The sequence below is a fragment of the Penicillium hordei genome (genome assembly GCF_028827395.1).
Source record: "Penicillium hordei strain IBT 12815 chromosome Unknown utg000003l_segment0_segment0, whole genome shotgun sequence".
In the NCBI taxonomy this organism is placed as follows: Eukaryota; Fungi; Ascomycota; class Eurotiomycetes; order Eurotiales; family Aspergillaceae; genus Penicillium; species Penicillium hordei.
In genome coordinates this window covers 3,630,494-3,651,211 of record NW_026623144.1, presented here as the reverse complement: position 1 = coordinate 3,651,211, position 20,718 = coordinate 3,630,494, and the positions used below count along the sequence as shown (strand labels likewise).

Sequence of the window (20,718 nt, the reverse complement as noted above, 5' to 3'; positions counted from 1 at the left end):
ACAACTCTTGATTACGGAGTACTCCGTACAACCTAGAACTATTATCAGACCATTTCAATTGGTGGGAAACACAGGAAACAATGAATATTAAAACACGTGAATACTATTCCCCAAGGTCAAGTGGTCTGATAAAAAAATTTTTTCTCCCCGAAATATTTAGGGATATGCGGTTAAACCGGGTGAGAGCTTCTGGACTCAATCGGCATCCGATATCCCGGTATAGTCACGTGATATAAAACCTTCTCCAAAAATTGCATCTACGGTTCCACATCTAGATCCGTCAACAAGGCCATCCAACCCCTCCACACGAGCGAAAGGGCAGGAAATAAATCTCCAAAAAGAAATGCCAACTCCAATCCCCGGTTTCCTCCTCCCGCGAGGTCCACCTTCAGCATTGACCCTGCGCGCCCTCCAACGCCAAAGCGCGCGACGGAGCTTCACCTCGACCAGCGCTGCGTTGAAGAAAGCCAGCAAAAGCAACACCAGTGCCAATTCCAAGCCACGCGTCCTTGCAAAGCCCGATAGATTCCGTCCGCCTTCTCACCCCCAGCGTCTCACGACCCCATCTCCGAAAAACGCACCGCCAGGCCAACCATTTGAGTATGGCCCGCGCACGACAGAGAAAGAGCGCGTGCAGCAGAACAAGACGCAGTACCCGGGAATGTTCCCGCCGGAGGGAACGGTGATGTTTAAGTTCCTGACGAGCAAGTGGATCCACATTTGGATTGCGATGGTGAGTTCCCGATTAGCAAAGAGCCAAGCTCTCCAAAATCTCCAAGAAAAATCAAGTAACTAACCATTACACAGAGTGTCTTAATCTCCTGCGCAGGATTCACCTTCACAACAAACTTCAAAGCAACCTCACCGTTCGCACACCTGCTACCATCCTGGTCGAGTCTGCTGACCTCGCCCGTCGGCACGATCTCGCAGGTATTCTCTGTGTGGCGTATGCATGTGGAACACAACTCGATGCGCGTGCGGGAGCAACGACACCGTCGCGTTGAGGATGCCGAGAAGCGGAAGCAGTATCGCATTGCGCATGGGCTTGAGGAGGCGGAGCCTGAGAAGAAGAACGAAGATAGTAAGGAGATTGATTTGCAGTCTCCTGTTGCTGCTGTTGAGGGAGCGGCGGGTAACGAGTTTGTTGATTGGGAGGGGAATAAGAGGCCTGTTAAGAAGTGGTTGGGGATTTGGTGATTTATAGGCTCTAGAGCTGGTGCATTTATTTCAACAGGTGATATGGCTACGTATCTACGTATGGAGGTATGGCATAGGCCACATGTGCTGTCTATGTGGTTGGCTGTGGGTATCGATGGGCACTATCGTACATGGAGGACACCCCTCCAGCAGTGACGTTGATTAAATGGAGTTCAATCCATTTTGTACATTTTAGGGAACTGTCAATCCAGCTACAATAGGAGGATTCTCTCAACTTCAATTGAATCAACGATGAACAGAAACGATTTAATCAAAAGACAACGCTTTTCTCCAAACTCCAGATGTAGCGACCTATCAACTCAGATATGAAAGTCGCAACCTAAAGCAATGCTGTACTTTATTACTCATACATGGCCATGAGAGATGGATCAAAATAGGACATTCATTGCACCTCAACTCCCTCAAGTCCCTCAAGGACCTCCTCGCCAACACCGCCCTTGCCGAGGACAGTCTTAACCATGCGTGCAATGACACTGCGCTTGACACCACCCCTTCGGGGGCGCCAGACACCCTCGACCTCCTCCTGACCACCAGTCTCCTCGCCAGGCGCCGCAGTAGTACCCAGCATATTCACATTCTCGGAATTGGGGATACCAGGCTGAGTGAGGCGGGAGGGGGGGTCGATCGAGCGGATTGAGAGCAATTTCAAACTCTCGGAGTCACTGCTACGCGTAACTGAGATGGCCAGGACCGCGTCTGCGACTGCAATTTCTTCACGGTTGGGGTCAAAGATGACGTTGTCACCGACGGAGATCACGAGCAGCGTTACAGGTGGGCGGACGGGGTATGATGGAGCGGCAGAGAGAGGAGATTTGGAAGTATTGGAGCGGGGGTAGAGATACTCTGCAGCATCCCAGTCGTCATCGAAGAAGGGGTCTTCTTCACCCGTGGACTTGAGTTTCGGCAGCTTGGTGCTGAGGAGGGCGAGGTGGGTTGTGAGCGAGAGGAGGGGGAGGGGGTATGCGAGAGGTTGGGAGAGGAGCAGGACCTAGAGATTAACATGTTAGCAGTGATCACTTTCATGCCTTTCTTTCAAACCACGAAAAAAAAAAAAAGAAAGAAAGAAAAAGGCCATAAACCCAAACACAGAGAGCGATCGTCGAAACTCACATCAATATACAAGCGCCAATGCCACCGCTTGTTAATAACAAGTCTCCCCTTCAACCCACCAGCCATCTCCTTCGCCGCATCCCCATTACCACCAGCAACAGAACCAACCAGACTTTCCCGCATCATCTCACTCAAAAACACAGGCAGGGCATCATCGTCCCTAAACCCGGGGATCTCAATCGACATCTGCACCCACTCGCCCTGTCCCGAGACAGCAGCCGAGCCCTGCTCACCCTCACGGTTGAGTGCGTCACCATGCTGCGCCAGACTGCGCGAGTCGAGTGTGTCGGCTGCGAGAACGGTCTTCTCAACTTCTGCTTTCACGCCGACGATCGCTTGTGTGCCATCTGCGAACCCGATGCGCGCGCTGCCGTTCGTGCCGGGAAGGATTGTGGTCTCAGCGGATAGAGGGCGGAATTGTGTGGGTGAGCGGCCATCTGGCCGGATTGGGTTCTTGGGAAGGCTGAGGGAGGTGTAGAGGTAAGAGAGTTCGGCGGGTGAGAGGTGGGGGACTTGAGAGGCGGAGGAGGCTTGTCTTTGATTTGACATTTTGGCGGGCTTGACTTTGGTATGTGGCGGGGGAAATAGATTGCTATGTCTTGGAGTATAGAGCAAGAGTTCGGTTGCGCGAGGTTAAGCTTGTAGCTGTTGGCGGGCGGTTTGATTTTGTGATCGGCCCGCGATTTGTGAAAAGTGCTTGCCGGAGCGTGTGCTGGATGTGCTAAGGTATTGGTAGCCCAGATTTGAAGCTACGGCCAGTATAGTTTCGACTGGTCAGGCGGTACTGGGGAGCAATTGAGGAGAAGAAAAAAAAATGTTGGTAGAGTCGAGCAGAGCAGTCTCAATCAGGAAATCTTGATGGGCAACGGATAATCATTGTTCCGCTGATATCGATCCGTGGACGGGGTACGAGAAATGTAGATGCTCACCTTTGATTTTTTTACATTCACTATGTAATCTCAGGATAAAATGGCCTAATAATTCTACCCTCCCGCGATGTTATTCGTTTGCCACTACTAGCTCCTATACTAGCTATTCGATAGAAATTTGAAAGAAAATGTGAAAGCAAAATTTACGCAAAACAAGAAGTGTAAGGTCCTAGTATAAGGTCTTGAGTAGATTCAATGCGTATGTAGTAAGATGTATGTATGAGCATGGCACAACAGCCAAAGGCGGAGGTATATTACAAGAGTATAGAACGGACTGGATCCAAGCCAGAATACCGAGGTGGGGAGGAAATGATACAAGAAATCACAGCAGGAGAAAGGCTATGACAGGAATATGTAGATGCAGGGATAAATAAGTGAGAAAATGATAGACAAGAAGAATAAGGATGGGAATGGCTGTAGCCGACAATATACAAGCGGAGGAGAAAAGGGGGAAATTATATGGACAAAAGAAAAAGAGCGCAATATTCATCGAGAATGATGTTTAAATGTGCAAATCCGATAACAGAAATATCGGATGAAGAGAGGGTGTGGAATACCTGAGAAGGTAGAGGGAAATGCCGTGTATGATGCGACTCGCGCATGTGGTATCAAATGTCAAGGAAAGAAATCACGCCCCTGCCTGGTAAATGATAAAACGAAAGGACTCCAAAAGGAAAATGAAACGAGGCCCGGATCCATCTATAAAAAGGGCTGCAGGGGTATGAATGTGGGGGAAATGAGAAACTTGCAAAAACGGCCAAAGCCCAGTGCCTGTGGAAAAAAAAAAAAAAAAAAAAAAAAGATAGAACACCCTCCAAATGGCCAGACCTTGTAAAAATATATATAAAAAACCCAGAATCCATACGCCGTGAGCTATGTAGGTTGCTCGGTGTTTCTTCTGTCGTTGCGCAATTTTGCCAAATTTTTGTGCTTTTCGCAACTCAAAAAAATGTGATGTTGAATGTGATGGTTGGGACATTTAGATATAGTTGGATCCACGGGCGAAGTAGTCGGATCTCTTGTTGTGAAGCTCGGCCTCCTCGTAAGGAGGAGTGGGCCAATGGCGGTTTGTAGCCGCGGGATCAATCTTGTGAATGTTCAGCTTGCTAGGTGTCGACTGTTGACCAAACGTAGCACTGTCCTTGGCCGTGGGTGACGGTGTAGGATAGGGGTTCTGCGGTACAGGCGAGTTGTCTGACCGGCGAACACCACTGTGCGATTCGGCAGCCATTGATTGAGTCTGAGCCAGGCGTCTAGCCGCCTTGCTAGCAGAGTGCAATACCTCATCAAGCAGCTCGTCTTCCTCTTCAGGAGTCTCGTACCGGTGAACCGGGTGGGTAGACATCTGCATGGCACGGCGAGTCCTGCTAGAGATAGGAGCGACGTTGCTGCCGGTGGCTTGAGGCATGGACTGACGCTTGGTCTGGCCGTCAACGGAATTGTTCAAGTGCACCGGGACGTTGCTGAGTGTGGATGAGTCCAATGAGTACTTGACACATTGAAGAGCCTTGTCCAGCTCGGTCAAGTCAGAACCTTGCTTTGGTTCACTAGTAGGTCCATCAAGGGCCACTGATGAACGATTCGACCAAGGGATGCAACCTGCGTTAGCCTCGACGTCATCAGCAGGCGCTGCTTGGTTACGTCCAGACAACCTGCGGGCGCGCTTGCGCAGATGGGAGAAGAAACTCTCCTTTGTAGGTGGGGTGTTGGTCCCGGAACCATTGAGCATCCTTTCAGCCTCTTGACGATTCTGGTCCGAGTAGTGATTTCCATGGGAGTTGAGGGACAATTGACGGCCGATCTTTGAGCTAGCTGAGGTGTTGGAAGACTTGGAAGCCTCACTGTGTGCCACAGTGGCGTTCGCCTGGGCTGTAACGGAGTTGGAGAGAGGGGAGACAGGGCGGATAGAAGGAAGGATTGGCATCGGCGCACCGCTTGCCCAGGTAGCCCGCTTGGTGTTTACGGGACGCACCTTCACAGGCTGGATCTCAGGCACAGTGACTTGAGTAACAACTGGTGGCCGGGCGGTGCTGTCTTCGGCAGTGTGTACAGGGCTGTCCGACCGAACGACCAATGATCTCCGGAACCAGGAAGGCTTGGAAGACAATGTAGGAGAGTCACCAGGAGTAAGATTTGGTGACCTGAAGCTCTTCTCGGACTGTTTGCGGCCAAGCAGTCTCGACGAGGTAGAGGACTTGGGCCGTACCGGATCAACCGCATCGGCGAAGTACTCGTGGTTAAGCGCCTGGGTAGACGTTGGGCGGTTCTTAGGGTCCCACATGAGACACCATGTGACGAACTCACTGAATGCCGCGGGCCACATCGGGGGCTGGAGCACGGATTCCATCGCATGTGGTGCCATCTTGGGGAATGTGAAACCAAGCTTATGAGCCAGGCGTGATCCTTCGCGCCATTCACCACCACCAATCTTAGCGCCCGACTTGCTGTACCAGTTCCCTGGGCTACCCATAATCTCACACACACGCCAAACTTGGTCTACCTCGTTGCCTCCTGGGAATAGGGGCTTCAACGTGGCAATCTCCACTGCCATGGCGCCCATTGCCCACATATCGACTGGGGCCGAATATTCTCCTGCTCGTAGAAGGACTTCAGGTGCGCGGTACCAGCGCGTGGAGACGTACGTGGTGTATGGTTGTTTGGAGTGGGTCTCACGAGCAAGACCGAAGTCGGCGATCTTCACGGTGTAGACAGGAGGAGTAGAGGGAGGGGTGACGAGGTTAGAGTAGCGGCTGAAAGCGGAATCATTGGGGGCGGAGGTTGAGACGAGAATGTTCTCGGGCTTAATATCACGGTGGAAGAAGTGGTGTGCGTGGATGTGGTCCAGGCCGGACAAGATCTGGTAAAGAATACTCTTGACGTGCTTGCCTTCAAAGTATTTGTGATCCCGGGCCTTCATCAACTGATACAAGTTGCCATCCATGTATTCCATGCAAATGTGAAGCTTGTGGGAGAGGGGGTCGAGAAAGATGTCGAGGGCAGGGACGAGGTGGGGGTGAATGGGTAATGTTCGGAGGAAGATAACTTCCCGCAGGTCTAGACATGGGCCCAAGGAATTAAATGTCTTCTTCATCGTTTTGATCGCAACCTAACCAATAAGTCAGTGGAGGCTCAACACACCAGCAATCCTGCTATTCCATACCATAGTGCCTCTGCGAGCGATGTGAGCACCGGCGGTCCGTACACGTGCGACAGCAACACTACCAAAGCTTCCATCACCAATCTCCTTGATGACTTCGAAGCGGTCCTCGAGGGTCGCCATGGAGGTATGTGACCCCCGGGTGGGTGCATCATATGTGACGGTCATGTTTGATGTCCCTTCAAATCTGCCAGCAGATCGGGAGAGGAATGTGGAGGAGGGGTTCTAAGGAGGGTTCAAGGTCAGCTTCCCGACGTTCTCGGAAGATCAGGTGTTCTTACAATTATGTAGAGGGGAAGGTTTCGTAGTATCCCTGAGTGAGTGTGTGTATATGGGAATATCAATTGCAGCAGGTGATCATGTTCCGAGTATCAGTTCGAGCCAGACGATTGGGTTCCCATTGACGGAAAAGTAAGGAGTGACGAGGTAGTTGGAGGGGGAGTGACGGTGGTCATGTAGTGGGCGATCCGGGAGGATTGAGGACCGGGCACGATGCAATAAAAAGGAAAATCCAGAATAGGAGGAGACCCGTTCTGGTGGAAACTGGAGCGATCGGAGGACCGAGGGTGAGCCCCTGACGCGGTGACAGCTTGAGCTCCTAGACGGGGGCGTGGAGACGGTAAATTAACGACTTTAGGTCGTTGCAGATCAGTCCACCGTGGCGAAATGCTTTGAATATGAGGTCACTTGGAATATGTATAGGATGAAATAGTAGAAGATTTAGAATCAGAGTATAAGAATAATAAGAATAAAGAAAAGAGAAAAGAAAAGAAAAGAGCGCATCGCGCACATAAGTGCGCATATAGTAGAGAGAGAGAGAGGGGGGGGGGGGGGGTTCTGCGTATGGAGAATCTAGAATTACTCACAATACTCAAATTACAGAATTACTGTATCGAAAATAAAATAAATAAAATAAACTATTTACAAAAATAAACCAAACAGAAAAATCACACAAAATTATAAAATAAATCCGAAATAAACCGAAATAAATCAGCTAAAACCCCAAATAACGGGTTGATCCGTTCTCAACCAATGGGACGCTCATCGTGGAAACGGGTACCTTAATTTTCAATTTTACCATACAAGTCTCGCAAGCTAAAACAACACTTCCAATGAAAAAAAGAAAAGAGAAGAGAAGCCTTAACTATTATATTAATTAATACGGACTATTCATATTCATATTTCATATCAACTATTATCACAGTCATACTTGCATATTCTCTAATCTACCCTATATGCTTATCACATATAATTCCCTATGTATCATCTGACCGCCGATGCACGGCGCCTAATAATTAAGGAGGTTGGGCATACAATAATTGTGTGCAGCCTGTAACCGTTGCCCACGCAGCCCTAGTCTGCGTTGTTTGGGGCGTGTTAGAAGGGGTTGGGCCGTCTTGGTAATTTATTTTACTCGAGCATTAGAATTGGCTGCCTCGAACTTTCATTCCAGGACACTAACATACTTTAGTAATCTCCAGTTACAAACAAGGACATCTCATCTTGACTTTGATACAAAAGTACACCCTGATCACCTTGGTTACCCCGTCTTTGTACGAGTCACTTCCCAGCGGAGATGTACTCTGTTCTCCGTAGATGTACCGGATTTACCAGATGTACGATGTACCGGATGTACCAGATGTAAGATGTACTACACAGAGACAGCTCGCAGACTGGGCGAGAACAGCAAGGAGAATCCTTTCCCTCGACATCTCATGTTATGTCATGTCCTACCTTCGGACTTCTACTCTCTGCCAGTTGCATTCTCGCACGGATAGTAGAAACACTGGTTTTATTATTCGGCTTATAATGGACCATCCTTGTTTCAGTGCCTCGTTTACGGAGTAGTTCGTGTTGGCTTCTTAACTTGAATTAACATTGGTTGACCGGATCGTCTGTGCCTCATTTTGTTTCCGCCACCTGATCTCCTGATGCATCGGGGGACTCAGAGAGGAGAGGGATCTCGCGGTCTCTTTTCTGACTGATCCTCCGACTTGCATGAGGCCAATCATATACCGGGGTAAGATGCCGGGCCATGTGGAAGAGAATTAGTAAACTAGGTTCACGGCCGGACGGAAAGGTTCGCGGAACAGGTAGGTAGGCTTAAACCGCGGTGGGCTGGGAGTTGCATATGATGGGTTCTCTTTTCTCTTTGTTCAAAGGTACCCGGGTCTGGACCCCGTATGCTTGGGAGATCATTGACGGGTTCCTTCCCAGCCGTTTTCCCTTGGGAACAGCGTAGGATTCGCTTGTCTACTCGGGGTTTCTTTGTTGAGAGTTCCCTCTCAAAGACTTAGTGTGTCTGTTGCCATGGATGCCGGATGTGTTGTATTACAAAGTAGAGTCCAGAACGTCTTACCAGTATACTTTGTATACTCTGTATATGTTGTATGGTCTACGGAGTAAGAGACTCCAATCAAAGTGATGACAGTAAGATCAGAAACCAAGCCTGTTATATCCACTTTACGAGAAGACTCTAACCGCGTCATTCCGGTTTCTCCACTAATAAAGCGAATGGACGTTCGCGGTCCCGATAACATAGACGATGGATTCCAACTCTTACACATTACGAAAGAGATGGAATTACCTGCAGAAAGCGGATTAAAATGCACCTGTCAGATGGACGAACCCTGGGGCAACCGTTGTGGCCGAGGATCCCAGATTTATTTGGACTCTGCAAGGCTACTACATATGTAATTTGAAGGGTATTTGACTAGTCTCTTTCAACTCATCAACTCACAACATCCATTGTTTCAATGTTCGGCGTTTCGCCCCTTATCCGATCTGCTGGGATTTCAGGTACATAAAGTACGCAAATCCAAGGGCCGTACCGAAAGGGAACCAAGGTTCAAATTAGTGGGCCAACTCACTTTTCTCGATAGATTTTCCTCTAGACCGCACAATAGTATTACCATTTGGGCATGAAAACGGGAAGAGTACACACCGCGTACAATAAACGATGGAGATTGTATGTTGTACACAGAAATACCACATTTACTTTGAGAACATATTCCACTTTCTCTCACTTTCGAGTCGATGATTCGCTCGGTGGGTCATTCTACTCCACGCGAACCAACCCCGAGCCAATCACCACCGATCAAAGATCAGTAGTACGATGGAGTCTATGCGCCAACAATGCCATTGGCCCCATTATCAAAAACAGCCCACTTTATCCAGTTGTTGTGCCTATGATGACGCTCTCTTTATCCCTCACAAATGCCTAGTCACGCACCGTCGGTTCGGGGGACTACGGAATGCTCCACGGTGGGCCTCATCTAGGCCCAACCACCCGCAAAGGGCCGCTATAGGGGGGAGGGTCGCAGTGTCGCCACTTAGGAAAGGGAACTATTTGCTTCCCAAACTACCGGGAGGCGCCCGTGTTCCTTTGGCCTTCGAGAAGGTGGTTCCTGAATGTGATCTTTGAATATCCAAATTTATGGTCAACGGTCTCCGAATGATTATCTTTTACCTCCAGATAGCGTGATTATTACCTGGGCCTTCGACTCCAAAAAAACGAGAGCTTGTCGGGGGGCCAAATCCACCTCGACCTCGTTGGCCCCTCTAACATGCAACTAAAAAGGTAATCCCCCTTCTCTAGAGATTAAACAAGCCGACCAACGACCAACAGACGATCACAGGGATGTTTATCCCGGACTTCCTAGGGAACTTCCTAGGGAACTTCCTAGCGACCGTTGGCAAATTACCACAAGATTTAGATTTTCAACTCACCGCACTACCTTGGACACTAAATCACGTCGGCCCACTTCAAACGCCGAAATGTCTGTGTGTGAAGTTCCAGAATCCGTGGAAGGCACGGGAAGGTCAACCCCCTTTGATCGCTGGGACTGTCAGATCTGAGTCCCAGTACTCTGTAGATTATCCGCCCCAACTGCGCACGAGGGGCTAAATTAGCTTGGATTGGCCTTTTAAATTGTTTTCATTAAAGTGGTCCCACTGTCACTCCAGTAACCTTAGATTTTATATGAAGCTTTCGCGCATCAGGAAGGTGTCTACGGCACAATATAGCAGATCGCCTGTCACCTGTAGAGGCAACTAGCACTAGCCCTCAATTCTATCTAGCGTACGGAGTACACAATTGCGGTGCACACGAGAGCAATGCCACACTTACTGCATGCCATAGGATCTTCTTTATATTTAGATCGCCAGCTAAGGCGGCCATAATAAGTTTTGCGTACCGCGGTCATATATCGACATTGTGAAAGTGATAGATGCCCCTCCCTTGCCCCTGTCGTACTGCCCAAACTGGGTCCATATGTGTGTCATACCTGACTAGCTTATTCCATTGATCTGGGAACTAATGTCCGTGGTCCGGTTGGGTTTGAAACTAGCCCCCTGTCGAGATTGAGGATTGCCCCTATGTCGTTAGCAAGAGGCAATCAATTATGCTTTGCGCTTCTACTTGGGGATCTTGCTCCGCTTCTTCTATGGGGTTCTAGAAATAAAATGGAGTGCTTTCTTCCGGTGCCTTGGAGTGAGGTGTGAATGCTGTTCGATTAATATCTCTCCTTTTAGAATGGTTTAGAAGAGGCTTCTTTACTCCGTGCTATTTCTGTCATTGCCCTACTAAGGAATAGACTTGATAATATCCAAGTTGGTCTTGAGAATCCATAGATGATATATGTTGGATTTCTAAGATATAATACCTTCCAAGAATAGCCGCTTATGCGGCCTTGTTGTTGCCCTTCTTAGTAGTCTTTCTATGTGTCCTTTTTTTTATAGATAACCCCCTTCCCACCCCCGCCCCCTTTATTAGCATTGTAGCTACAAGGATGGGAATAGTTAGCCGCAAGATAAATAAAACATAGTGAAAAGGACGTAAAACATGGTTTCTCGAAGTGAGGTGAGAATGGTTGATTTAATGTTACTCCTTTTTGGTTTTGCTGGAAGTGCTGTTGCCCTGCACCACAATACACTTGATCTCCAAAGTGGTCTTGATTATGTTGTGTATTTGCTTTCTCCGCACAATGCCCTTCATGTTGTTTGGTTGATGGCTTTGATCGTTTGCAGTATCTGCATGATATCTACATACTCAGTTGTGTGCTTAGCTATTATATCTACTTCAGAATTGACCACCATACCCTGAACTAGCCCTCTTTTTCTAGTATCATTTTCACTTTTATATCTTCAGTCCTCGTTTATAGCCCTGAAGCCAAAAGAACAAGCAAAACCATGCCCATGATGGAAAAGCAAATTTGAGGTGATTGAATTGACCAGCTCAAAATCCTCACTTTCAGAAAGAGCAACCAGTGCAGCTTCCCTCATTGTGCCCCTGCTAATATAAATCAAACATTACTCTCTTCGTTTTCTCTTCCTCTCTCGCCTTCACTACACTCACCCTGTGTGGTCTCCTATCTATGCAATTTTTACTTGAGTCTTCTGCCTTTCTGAAATACCACCATTTGACCATGCCTCAGCGACGGAGACGGCCTGTCATGAGTCCGTTTGCGCAGGGATACACTCCACAAATGAGAGAGGCGTTAGTGGACCAAATCTCACTTTGGGAAGTACAATGGTCGCTAACAAATCGATAGCGTGGACCGAATGCCGATTCCAAACGAGTCAGTATTTTCATCCCCCTTAATCTTCACCTGCTCACTGTCACAGAATCAAATGTTGCGTCTGCAAGCGGCGTCGCCCGAAGTCCCTGTACTCGAACAATCAACTCAGCTATCTCCGCCAGGCGATGTTCGATCATGGGTACAGCAACCTTCGTGACCAGCAGGTTGCTAAGTGTGGCCCATGCACGAATGCTCAGGTTTGTGAGGAGCTGTGTCATCGTTGCGGTCACTACCGTGCCATCGACCAATTCGCTAGAAACCAACGGAATCGCGAGAATCCGGTATGTCTTTCCTGAGCTACATACTTTGACTTATTCTAACATTTGGTTGGTCTCAATAGCTCTGCCAGCCCTGCATGAACTATCAGATGTCCCTCGATCCTGCCGATCAACCTCTTGCGATCATGGACAAGGTTGTGGTTGAGGATAAGGGAGAGGATGAGGAAGACGAGGTCAACTCTGAGTCTGCGGGTGGTTCTGGATCTGTGGCTTTGTCTGGTTCCGTGGGACACTCTGACTCTGTCAAGCTCTCTGGACCTGCGTGTTGGCTGGTAAGTGATCAGAACTACATCAACTCTGGCCAAGTTTTGGTTTGACTCATGCACATATTTTTGCTGCAGGAGAGCCTAGAACAGGGCACCGAGCGAGCTCTTGTCCTGCAGAATGCTTCCACAGATAGTGAGAATAAGGATAACGGGGGCGGCTTTGCAAGAGTCAAGGTAGGTGACTTTATTCCAAGGGAGTTTTTATCGATGGACTTTTAACAAAACTTCATATCGTATAGGCGCACCGTGGTCGTCAGGAGCCTGTTCCTGACCCCGAGCCCGCCCCAGGCTGGGCACCGGGTACTCGCAAGGTCAACGATGGCACTCCTTGGAAAGGAGAAAGGTTTCTCTAATAATTTCCAACACCGTGCCAGTGCATTTTTTACGAACAAACCTCGAACTTATGATTGACGATGCTTCTCTATCTATGAGCACTTCGGCTGCTAATTTGCGCCTAGTATTGCAGTCCGCGGCTTGCTTTTCTTCTTCTTCTTCTTCCTCTTCTTCTATCTCTAGTACTCCTGGTTTCTCAGTCGCTTTTTCATACACACGGTCTTGGTTCTACCCATGATGTCTCCTATGTACCCAGAAGCGCTTTTTTTGCTCTTTCTTCGCGGAGAGCGAGTTCCCAGTGATTGCAGCCCTGTGCCTGGTGCATGTCTTACAGGCAAGCTTTTTCAATTTCTGATTGACAGTGCTCTTATTTACGGGGTGGGGTGGACTTTAAGTCCACCTCTGATATAACCCTGTCTACTAAATTTTTTATTTTATTTTTCGCTTTCTTTTCTCAACTCATAGGGTTATGTTTCATGAAGACCCAGGTATCAATCCATTACTTTGAATGTTTTTCATTTTCCCTTTTTTGAACCCCTGCATTGCCATGGTTATGACATCGGTGGTTCCGTCAACCCCACCTACTATAAATAAACCTGTAGTTCGACTTCATCATAGTTCAGGTATCAGGTATTCAGGCAAGTTCCAGCTATTTCGGGTAATTAGAATGACTATAAGGGCAGTGGCAAACTGATTAACCTGTTGAGAATTTGCGATAAACTTTTAATTTGTTCGTTCCAATAATGGTGTCAGGTACATTTTATGAGAGGGCAACCATATCGAATATATAGACAACCCTTGAACTACGAAAATAACCTGATCTATCGATCGGAGCCCTAACCGTCAGATCCCGACAGTTGGCAATGACATAGCTCAATCTTTGGAATCGTATCCTCCACAACTCTGATAGGCGTGAGAGAAACTATAATTGCACACATTGCATGAAAGATGCATGTTCTGTTAGTCTGCCGATTGTGTGGCTCTGACCCAGTCAAGCAATATGACAGAACATCTGTGGGACTTAAATATATAACAAAGGGCTAACAATATATTAAAGAGCGACCGGCATAATATGTGACGTCGAGGGAGTACAAAGAGAATGAATCTTAAATCTGTCCCTTAGTGACGATGTGATCGCCACAACGTTTCACTCGCCCCTCCCCCTCTCCACACCAGCCCCTCCATAATTTTGTGGTAATTTGTAACATCTCTTCACTTTTTCTTCCTAGAACTTCTCTTCCAAGTTGATTCATCTATTTGCAGAAGATTACACATCTTTGTGCAGAGAGCAGTTCAGCCACATCCGAACCTCCGAACCCCCCGTATGGCCTACAATGAAAGTTACGCCAGGAATACATATCAAACGGGCAAAATGAACCCAGATCCAAACGAACATAGGTACTCGCCTACACCCCCATATCCATCCTACCACGAACCAGCCCACCTGAACATGCCGCAACCACAAGTGCCGTGGACTAGCTCGCCAGCCTCAAACCCAACTCCAGAGCCCTACCATTATCCGGAATCACATCGCTCCTCCCCAAATATGAACACCGGGCACATAGACAATGCAGTGAGCTCTGCATTTCATAGCAGTGGCTCCACAGGCTACCTCTCCCCGGAAGTTCTATCGCAGATCACAGCAACAGTGATTCAGCAGCTCAAAACAACCGGGTTAGACAACCTACAAGGATCTAGTGCGCCCCCGCCTCGCTCGCAATCACAGCAGCCACCATGGCAAACAGATGACTCCTTGCGGCCGCACGCAGAGTCCCCGCCTGCCATACCCCTGCCGCGAAGCAGTTCAATCCCACCGCCTAGTTCGGCCTCTGACAATATCCATACTGGGAATTTCCAGCCACACGTCTCTCCCGGTTACACTAGTGATAGTCACCTCAGCCCCAAACCTACCCTCGATCCCCTTGCGAATAGACGGGGCTCAATATCGAGCCAGAGTAGTGATCGGAGTCATCATAGCCACCATAAAGCGGAACGTCCGAAACCTCCGGATCGGGACGCTACTGTTATGGAGATGACTACTCTAGAGCGGATTTGGGGGAGGTTGTTTGAGGATGGTAAGGCGACGAAGAGGCTTGGTCAATTCTTACGTGGGATTGCGGTTCATCTGGTATGTGGGATTTTGTCTGTTCTGTGTCCTACGGATTTTGATGGCTAACTTGACTAGATTGAGGACTATCCACCGGGAAACACTATTGTTATCCCCCCTCACAAATTGCAAAAGTTCTATCGTGATACTCATGATCCGAATGACCCTTATCCATGGCAAGGTTGGTGGTTTGATCTGTTCATCGAAATGCCATATTCTGATCAAATATCTAGATATCTTCGACGATCGTACATCTTCAATATCGAGACTCTTCCGCGAAATCAAAGTCGAACATCATCTCATTCAAGATGATATAGAAAAACGCCCAGATATCCCAGGCCTAACTCCCAAGGGCTTCGAGACCTGGGCAACCTTGATGATCCTAGCAAACCCAGGACGCGAATACGAGCGGCTCCAAAAGGCAGTTCTTAACATGCCCATCAACAACCCAGACGACAAGAAAGAGCGTTTCCCAAAAGAAATCCCGCGCAGTCTCTTCCCAGAAATCGGAGATATCGCAATAAGAGAAGACATCGAGGACCGCATGATGGTCCACTGCGGCGTCGATCTACCATACATCACCCCCGAAGAACGCAACCAATCCGCCGCCCGATCAACCCGCTCATCCACCACAACTGCATCACCCACAGAGCGAACCCACTCATACGAGCGAGGGCGACCCCGCCCCACAGCCTCGATCCCAAAACCAGCTCAACAACCACAATCAAGACCCGCCTCGACCGTCACAGATGACGGAGAAGACGAGCCCATCCCTTCAGTGCCAATCGAGCGCGAACGCAAGCCTTACAGCGCTAATCCAGGTGTCGGCAAAGTCTATGAAGAACAAGCACAAAGTCGCAACCACACGGGCTCCTTCTCCACGTCCCGGCCATCGGAATCTACTCACAAGGCACCGACATCGGGCACAAATCCAGCACACCGCATGTCCGACTCCTATGACCGCGACCCGCACTACTCACGCTCGGGATTGGGTCATTCTGCTGATAAGCGGTTCTCGAATTCGCATGACCCCCGCAGCTCGTCACTGAGTGTGAACCACCGCGGTGGTAATGGCGGTGGTGACTATAGGCATTCAGAGGGTGATTTGCATGGTCGTGATCATGCGGCTAGATATGCAGGGCTGTCGGCACATGATTTGTCGTACAGCGAGTCGCCTACTACGAATTTGCCTGAGGATGATATGCGCAGCTACCATCATGGTGGTCGGGGTAGTAATGAGGACTATTACCGGGGAAGTAGCCAGGGTGGGGGGTCTGGGTCTTGGTATGACAAGTATGACAACTATTACCGTTGAGATGGGTTACTTTATGGTTTGGTGTCTTGGTTTCTTCTTTGGTGATTGCATGTCAAGGTCATTTTTCTGCTATTCTGGCTCTCGATCTAACTTTGGTCTTGACTCTGATTCTTTTCAAGCTCGGCGTTGCATGGATACGAAGATACCCCTTCTTTCCGGGGTTGTGTATGACTGACGATATCTCATATTTCATGATTAACGTTCTGCTCTGTTCCAAATACATGTGAGATATAATAATTACATCAATAGTGGCATCAGGAATGAAAAAAAAAGTGTAGCGCATACTCAAGTCGAACCCACCTCACCCTTCCCCCCAAACCCAAACTTCCTCATAACCCTCTTCCCGTCTTCTCTAACTTTCCTAAGTTCCCTCTCCCTCTCATTCTCCTCCTTTTCATACCGACGTGCAATGGCCTTGGCATGTCTCTCCTCACGCTCAATCCTCTTCCTAGCAATCCTCTCTGCGCGCCTCTTGTCCTCCAACGCGCGCTCATCACATCTCTCAGCATCACCACGCAACGTTTCAATCTCCTCGTCAGTTAACACCCACGGCACAGACAAGACCTCAATAAGGAACCGCAAACGGGTATCCAGGAACTGCATTTCGGCGTTCGTATCACGCACGAGCCAGAACCGCTCGAGGTGTAACTGCATCTGCGAGCGGAAGGTAGACAATGTACCCTTTACTCGGACTACCGTTCCTGGTTGCAGAGCTGAGATATCTATCTCGTCGTGGTCTTTGGAGGTTACGTGTGTTTCTTGGGTGAGGTTGGTGGCTGTCGGTGTTGTGAGAGAGAATGAAGACCATGGTGTTTTTTCTTGGCTTGTGCTTGAGGTTGTCTGGCTAGTAGTGCTGGGTTTTGGTGACGTCTTCTTTAATACGGCTATGTCGATTGTGGTGCCGCTGCTGTCATCCAGTGTTAGGATTGTGCGTCGTGGGATATCAGTTCGCGCCACTATGATGCCTACTAGGCTGACGAATTGGATTGGGTGGTTGTTGTAGAAGAAGATGTTTTGGCCTGTTGGGGTCTGTTAGTTATGTGGGGATTTCAATGTATACATAGGCTTGGCTGTGTTTGGGTTGGATGGGAGGGACATATAGGGTAATAGGACGACAGAATATGTTTGGATATGTTGGGAAAATATGACAGAGCATTGGAACAAGCATAAAAAGTCCAGATATAATGAAAATGAAGCACAGACAGCCTGGTGGAACATATCAAATAGATTGCTTCACACTAACGCATCTTTTCGAGCATCCACGCCAGAGGACCCGAAAATATGCACATAGGCGCTACACGCATCGATCTCCAGGGAACACGAAGAATTGGCAGCAGGCTCGAAAAAAGAAATAACATACCTACAAAGTCACTCGACTTTCGGAGACGATGGACATCAGCTGCACCCATTTTCACCCAGGTAAAATGCGTTGGTGACGCCTTGAAGCAGAACGCGGGATAGAATATGAGGTTCTCATTGTTGACTGTTGCCATTGGTTCATCTTTTTTTTTTCTCTGGAGGTTCTTGTTTTGGAGATATCAAAAAAGATATGTTAAGAGTTGCATCCTGCACTGGAAGCTGGAACCGTTGAAAGTCAGGTTGGTGTCACGTGGTTGTATATAAATAAAGTCGTGGCTTGTGTTCTTTCCTGTTTGTTCAATGCTCAAAGGAGATCTTTTCTGGGTCTTCATGGCGTGAGCTTTAGTGTATCTCGGTGACCTCGGTGATACTCCGATTGATTTACTCATGGCCACTATTTTCACATTCTACGTCATTGTCTCAAGACGACCTTAACTAGCCCATGATGGCACTGGAGCACATAATCGCTGAATTCTGTACCACTTTTTAATACTGCTACCCCACAATCTCTATAGATAAATATGCTTATCTCCCTCCATCATCCTTTTCATCGGATTCCTCGGCATGGCCTCCTGCCTCTTCCTCTCCTCAGCACTAATATCATCAACGTTAGTCTCCTTCTCCCCCAATGCAGCTCTAACCTCCTCTGCTGCATTCTCATGTCCCGCAAAAGCAACTGTCAAAATCTCTCTCTCCAACCCACCAACATGCTCCCAGTCAATGCCCGCTTGAGTCAACATCCGACAACCCTCCGACTCTCCAACAAACGTGCCAGGCTCCTTAACCCCAAAGTAAACCTTATGGATACCTTCTCGCTCACCCTCCGCTGTCCGCGTAATGCGCTGCACACACGGCGCATTCCCAGACAGCCGCTTCCCGCACGGCTCCATCGTAACGTACATGATGAGCTTGCGGCCGGGCTCGACAGGGAGGACTTCGCCAACTTGGTCATCCGGGACTTTGTGGACTGCGGCGTAGTTGGAGAAGCAGCATTGCTCTGCATGTGTGTTGCCTGCGAGCTCCATTGTGTACCCCGTTGAGAGAATCCGGTCGTCTGTGAAGGTGGGGTCGTTGTCTTTGCGGGATAGTAGAACTGCGCCGACTCGGAAGTTCGTCGGTCTTGGGGGTGATTGCTCCGCTAGCGAGAGGCATTGTTTTAGGTAGGGGATGTGAGGGGAGGTGCTTGTCGTCATGGTGAGTGATGTCAATTGCGATTTGGTTGGGTGTGCGCGGTGTGGGAGGGGGTTTGGTAAGGTTGGTGTCTTAGATGTAGAATGTTAATTTTGGATTGGATTTAGACGGTCTCTGTAGCTCTTGAAATTCGAGGAGAGTGAAGTGGCGCTGTCGATGAGCTCGGGGTGCTTGAAAGTGGGATAGACAAGGCGGGGAGCAGCAGCAAAATGACGAAATGGCCCCGTCGCGTCTAAATCGCGTTCCATTATTTCTACGACCTACGCTACTGTAATAGCCAGTTCTATTGGTCTTTTGATCTATTAAATCCCAATTCGGTGTAATATCTAAATTTTACCCAGTTCTTCCTCTTGGTGCTCGAACAATTCAAATCCGCATATTGCGTCACCCAAGTCCTACAATGGCGAAAAACGCGAATCGCGAAAACCATGCCTCAGACGAAGAAATGCCGTCTGTCGATGAAGACCTCTATAAGATTCTAGGCGTTGCATCCGATGCAACCCCAGAAGCCATCAAAACTGCATACAAGAAGAGCGCTCTGAGAAACCATCCCGGTATGCAAACACGCCCAGTTCCCAAAATATCCAAGATACTAATCTCAGAGCAGACAAGGTGAGCGAAGAAGCCCGCGCAGACGCCAACGCAAAGTTCCAACGAATCGCACTGGCATACGGTGTACTCTCCGATGAGCGCCGACGAAACGTGTACGACCGGACTGGCAGCACAGACGAAGCCTTCGGCGAAGATGGCGACTTCAACTGGATGGATTTCTACCGCGAACAGCTGTCAGCGATGCTTGACTCGCGGGCGATCTCAGACTTCCAGAAGAAATACCAAAACTCAGACGAGGAGAGAAAGGACCTGCTCGCTGCGTATGAGACGCACGAGGGCAATATGGATGCCATCTATGACACCGTGATGTTGTCTAATGTATTAGACGACGATGAACGGTTCCGGGGTATTATCGATCAGGCCATTGCGGATGAGGAAGTGGAGGACTTCGAGCGATACTCCAAGGAGCCCGAGAAGAAGAAACAGCAGCGTGTGAAGAAGGCGCAGAAGGAGGCGCGTGAGGCGGAGAAGTTGGGAAAGGAGATTGAGGATAAGAAGAAGAAGAAAGCTGGGGGTGTGGCGAAGAGCTCGAAGGCTGCAGCGAATGAGGATGATCTCTTGGCTATTATCACTAAACGTCAGCAGGATCGTGGCGTGGGCTTCCTCGCTCGCTTGGAGGAGAAGTATGCGCAGCCTGGGAAGAAGCGTGCTGTAGATGATGAGCCTTCTGAGGAAGCATTTGCTGCTGTTGGGGCTCGGAAGGGGACAAAGCCTAAGTCGAAGAGGGCTAAGGCTTGAATTAGGGACTTTGTTTCCTGTAGGATTCATGTGTCATGTCTAAGCGTTTATCATGTGGGTTTAATAGGAGTTTTGTAATTGCATACCACGATACCTTTTCATTATTCTGGCTATAGCACTGACATGGTGAAAAAGACATAAAAAGGATATATAAGAAGACCCTACTAAAACAGCTTCAAGAGACCTCGAAAGATATCCAAAAAAATATATATACACTTGGACATGGTAGAAGAACCTGGGCATGCAGCCACTGTGGCTGCAGTAAAAAGCCTCACCTTGGGCTCCTTCTCCTAATTCTTCTTTTTCAACGTTCCTTTTAGTCCTCTCCTTTTTGTGTTCTTTATGTTCTTTCTCTTTTAATCCCAATGGTGCAGAATCCGATTGCCGAATATCATAACCATCTGTCGGCTTGATTTAAGATCTTTCTGAACTACCAGAACTGCCAGAACTGCCAAACCTACTTCCTAATCCCTAGCAGCTAAACCCCAAACCCCTTGTTAGCACCGTCATAGGGCGATCTGCTCCA

General features: G+C 48.6%; 8 protein-coding genes across 8 annotated transcripts; 4 read left to right on the top strand and 4 right to left on the bottom strand.

Annotated features, from left to right (window-relative positions):
* Positions 1–343: 343 nt before the first annotated feature.
* Positions 344–1,197, top strand: N7537_006581 (uncharacterized protein; the record flags this gene model as incomplete). The annotated part of the gene is made up of 2 exons (XM_056897638.1): positions 344–733; positions 808–1,197. The coding sequence occupies 2 exons, from the start codon at positions 344–346 to the stop codon at positions 1,195–1,197; spliced, it is 780 nt and encodes a 259-aa protein (XP_056753423.1).
* A 403-nt stretch (positions 1,198–1,600) lies between these two features.
* N7537_006580 (exosome non-catalytic core subunit RRP42) lies at positions 1,601–2,877 on the bottom strand (the record flags this gene model as incomplete). Its single annotated transcript, XM_056897637.1, has 2 exons — positions 1,601–2,206; positions 2,329–2,877. The coding sequence occupies 2 exons, from the start codon at positions 2,875–2,877 to the stop codon at positions 1,601–1,603; spliced, it is 1,155 nt and encodes a 384-aa protein (XP_056753422.1).
* Positions 2,878–4,236: 1,359 nt separating this feature from the next.
* On the bottom strand, positions 4,237–6,637 carry N7537_006579 (serine/threonine-protein kinase; the record flags this gene model as incomplete). The annotated part of the gene is made up of 2 exons (XM_056897636.1): positions 6,418–6,637; positions 4,237–6,363 (listed from the first exon to the last, which is right to left on the bottom strand). Exons 1-2 carry the CDS (start codon positions 6,580–6,582, stop codon positions 4,237–4,239), a joined length of 2,292 nt encoding a protein of 763 aa, XP_056753421.1. The 5' UTR covers positions 6,583–6,637.
* A 5,203-nt stretch (positions 6,638–11,840) lies between these two features.
* N7537_006578 (uncharacterized protein) lies at positions 11,841–12,890 on the top strand (the record flags this gene model as incomplete). The annotated part of the gene is made up of 6 exons (XM_056897635.1): positions 11,841–11,911; positions 11,967–11,993; positions 12,040–12,274; positions 12,334–12,543; positions 12,613–12,711; positions 12,777–12,890. The coding sequence occupies 6 exons, from the start codon at positions 11,841–11,843 to the stop codon at positions 12,888–12,890; spliced, it is 756 nt and encodes a 251-aa protein (XP_056753420.1).
* A 1,304-nt stretch (positions 12,891–14,194) lies between these two features.
* On the top strand, positions 14,195–16,292 carry N7537_006577 (uncharacterized protein; the record flags this gene model as incomplete). The annotated part of the gene is made up of 3 exons (XM_056897634.1): positions 14,195–14,998; positions 15,056–15,158; positions 15,211–16,292. The coding sequence occupies 3 exons, from the start codon at positions 14,195–14,197 to the stop codon at positions 16,290–16,292; spliced, it is 1,989 nt and encodes a 662-aa protein (XP_056753419.1).
* A 285-nt stretch (positions 16,293–16,577) lies between these two features.
* On the bottom strand, positions 16,578–17,785 carry N7537_006576 (OB-fold domain-containing protein; the record flags this gene model as incomplete). The annotated part of the gene is made up of 2 exons (XM_056897633.1): positions 16,578–17,311; positions 17,653–17,785. The coding sequence occupies 2 exons, from the start codon at positions 17,783–17,785 to the stop codon at positions 16,578–16,580; spliced, it is 867 nt and encodes a 288-aa protein (XP_056753418.1).
* A 375-nt stretch (positions 17,786–18,160) lies between these two features.
* N7537_006575 (putative DRAP deaminase) lies at positions 18,161–18,844 on the bottom strand (the record flags this gene model as incomplete). The annotated part of the gene is made up of 1 exon (XM_056897632.1): positions 18,161–18,844. The coding sequence occupies one exon, from the start codon at positions 18,842–18,844 to the stop codon at positions 18,161–18,163; it is 684 nt and encodes a 227-aa protein (XP_056753417.1).
* Positions 18,845–19,242: 398 nt separating this feature from the next.
* N7537_006574 (DnaJ domain protein) lies at positions 19,243–20,192 on the top strand (the record flags this gene model as incomplete). Its single annotated transcript, XM_056897631.1, has 2 exons — positions 19,243–19,396; positions 19,450–20,192. The coding sequence occupies 2 exons, from the start codon at positions 19,243–19,245 to the stop codon at positions 20,190–20,192; spliced, it is 897 nt and encodes a 298-aa protein (XP_056753416.1).
* Positions 20,193–20,718: the final 526 nt, after the last annotated feature.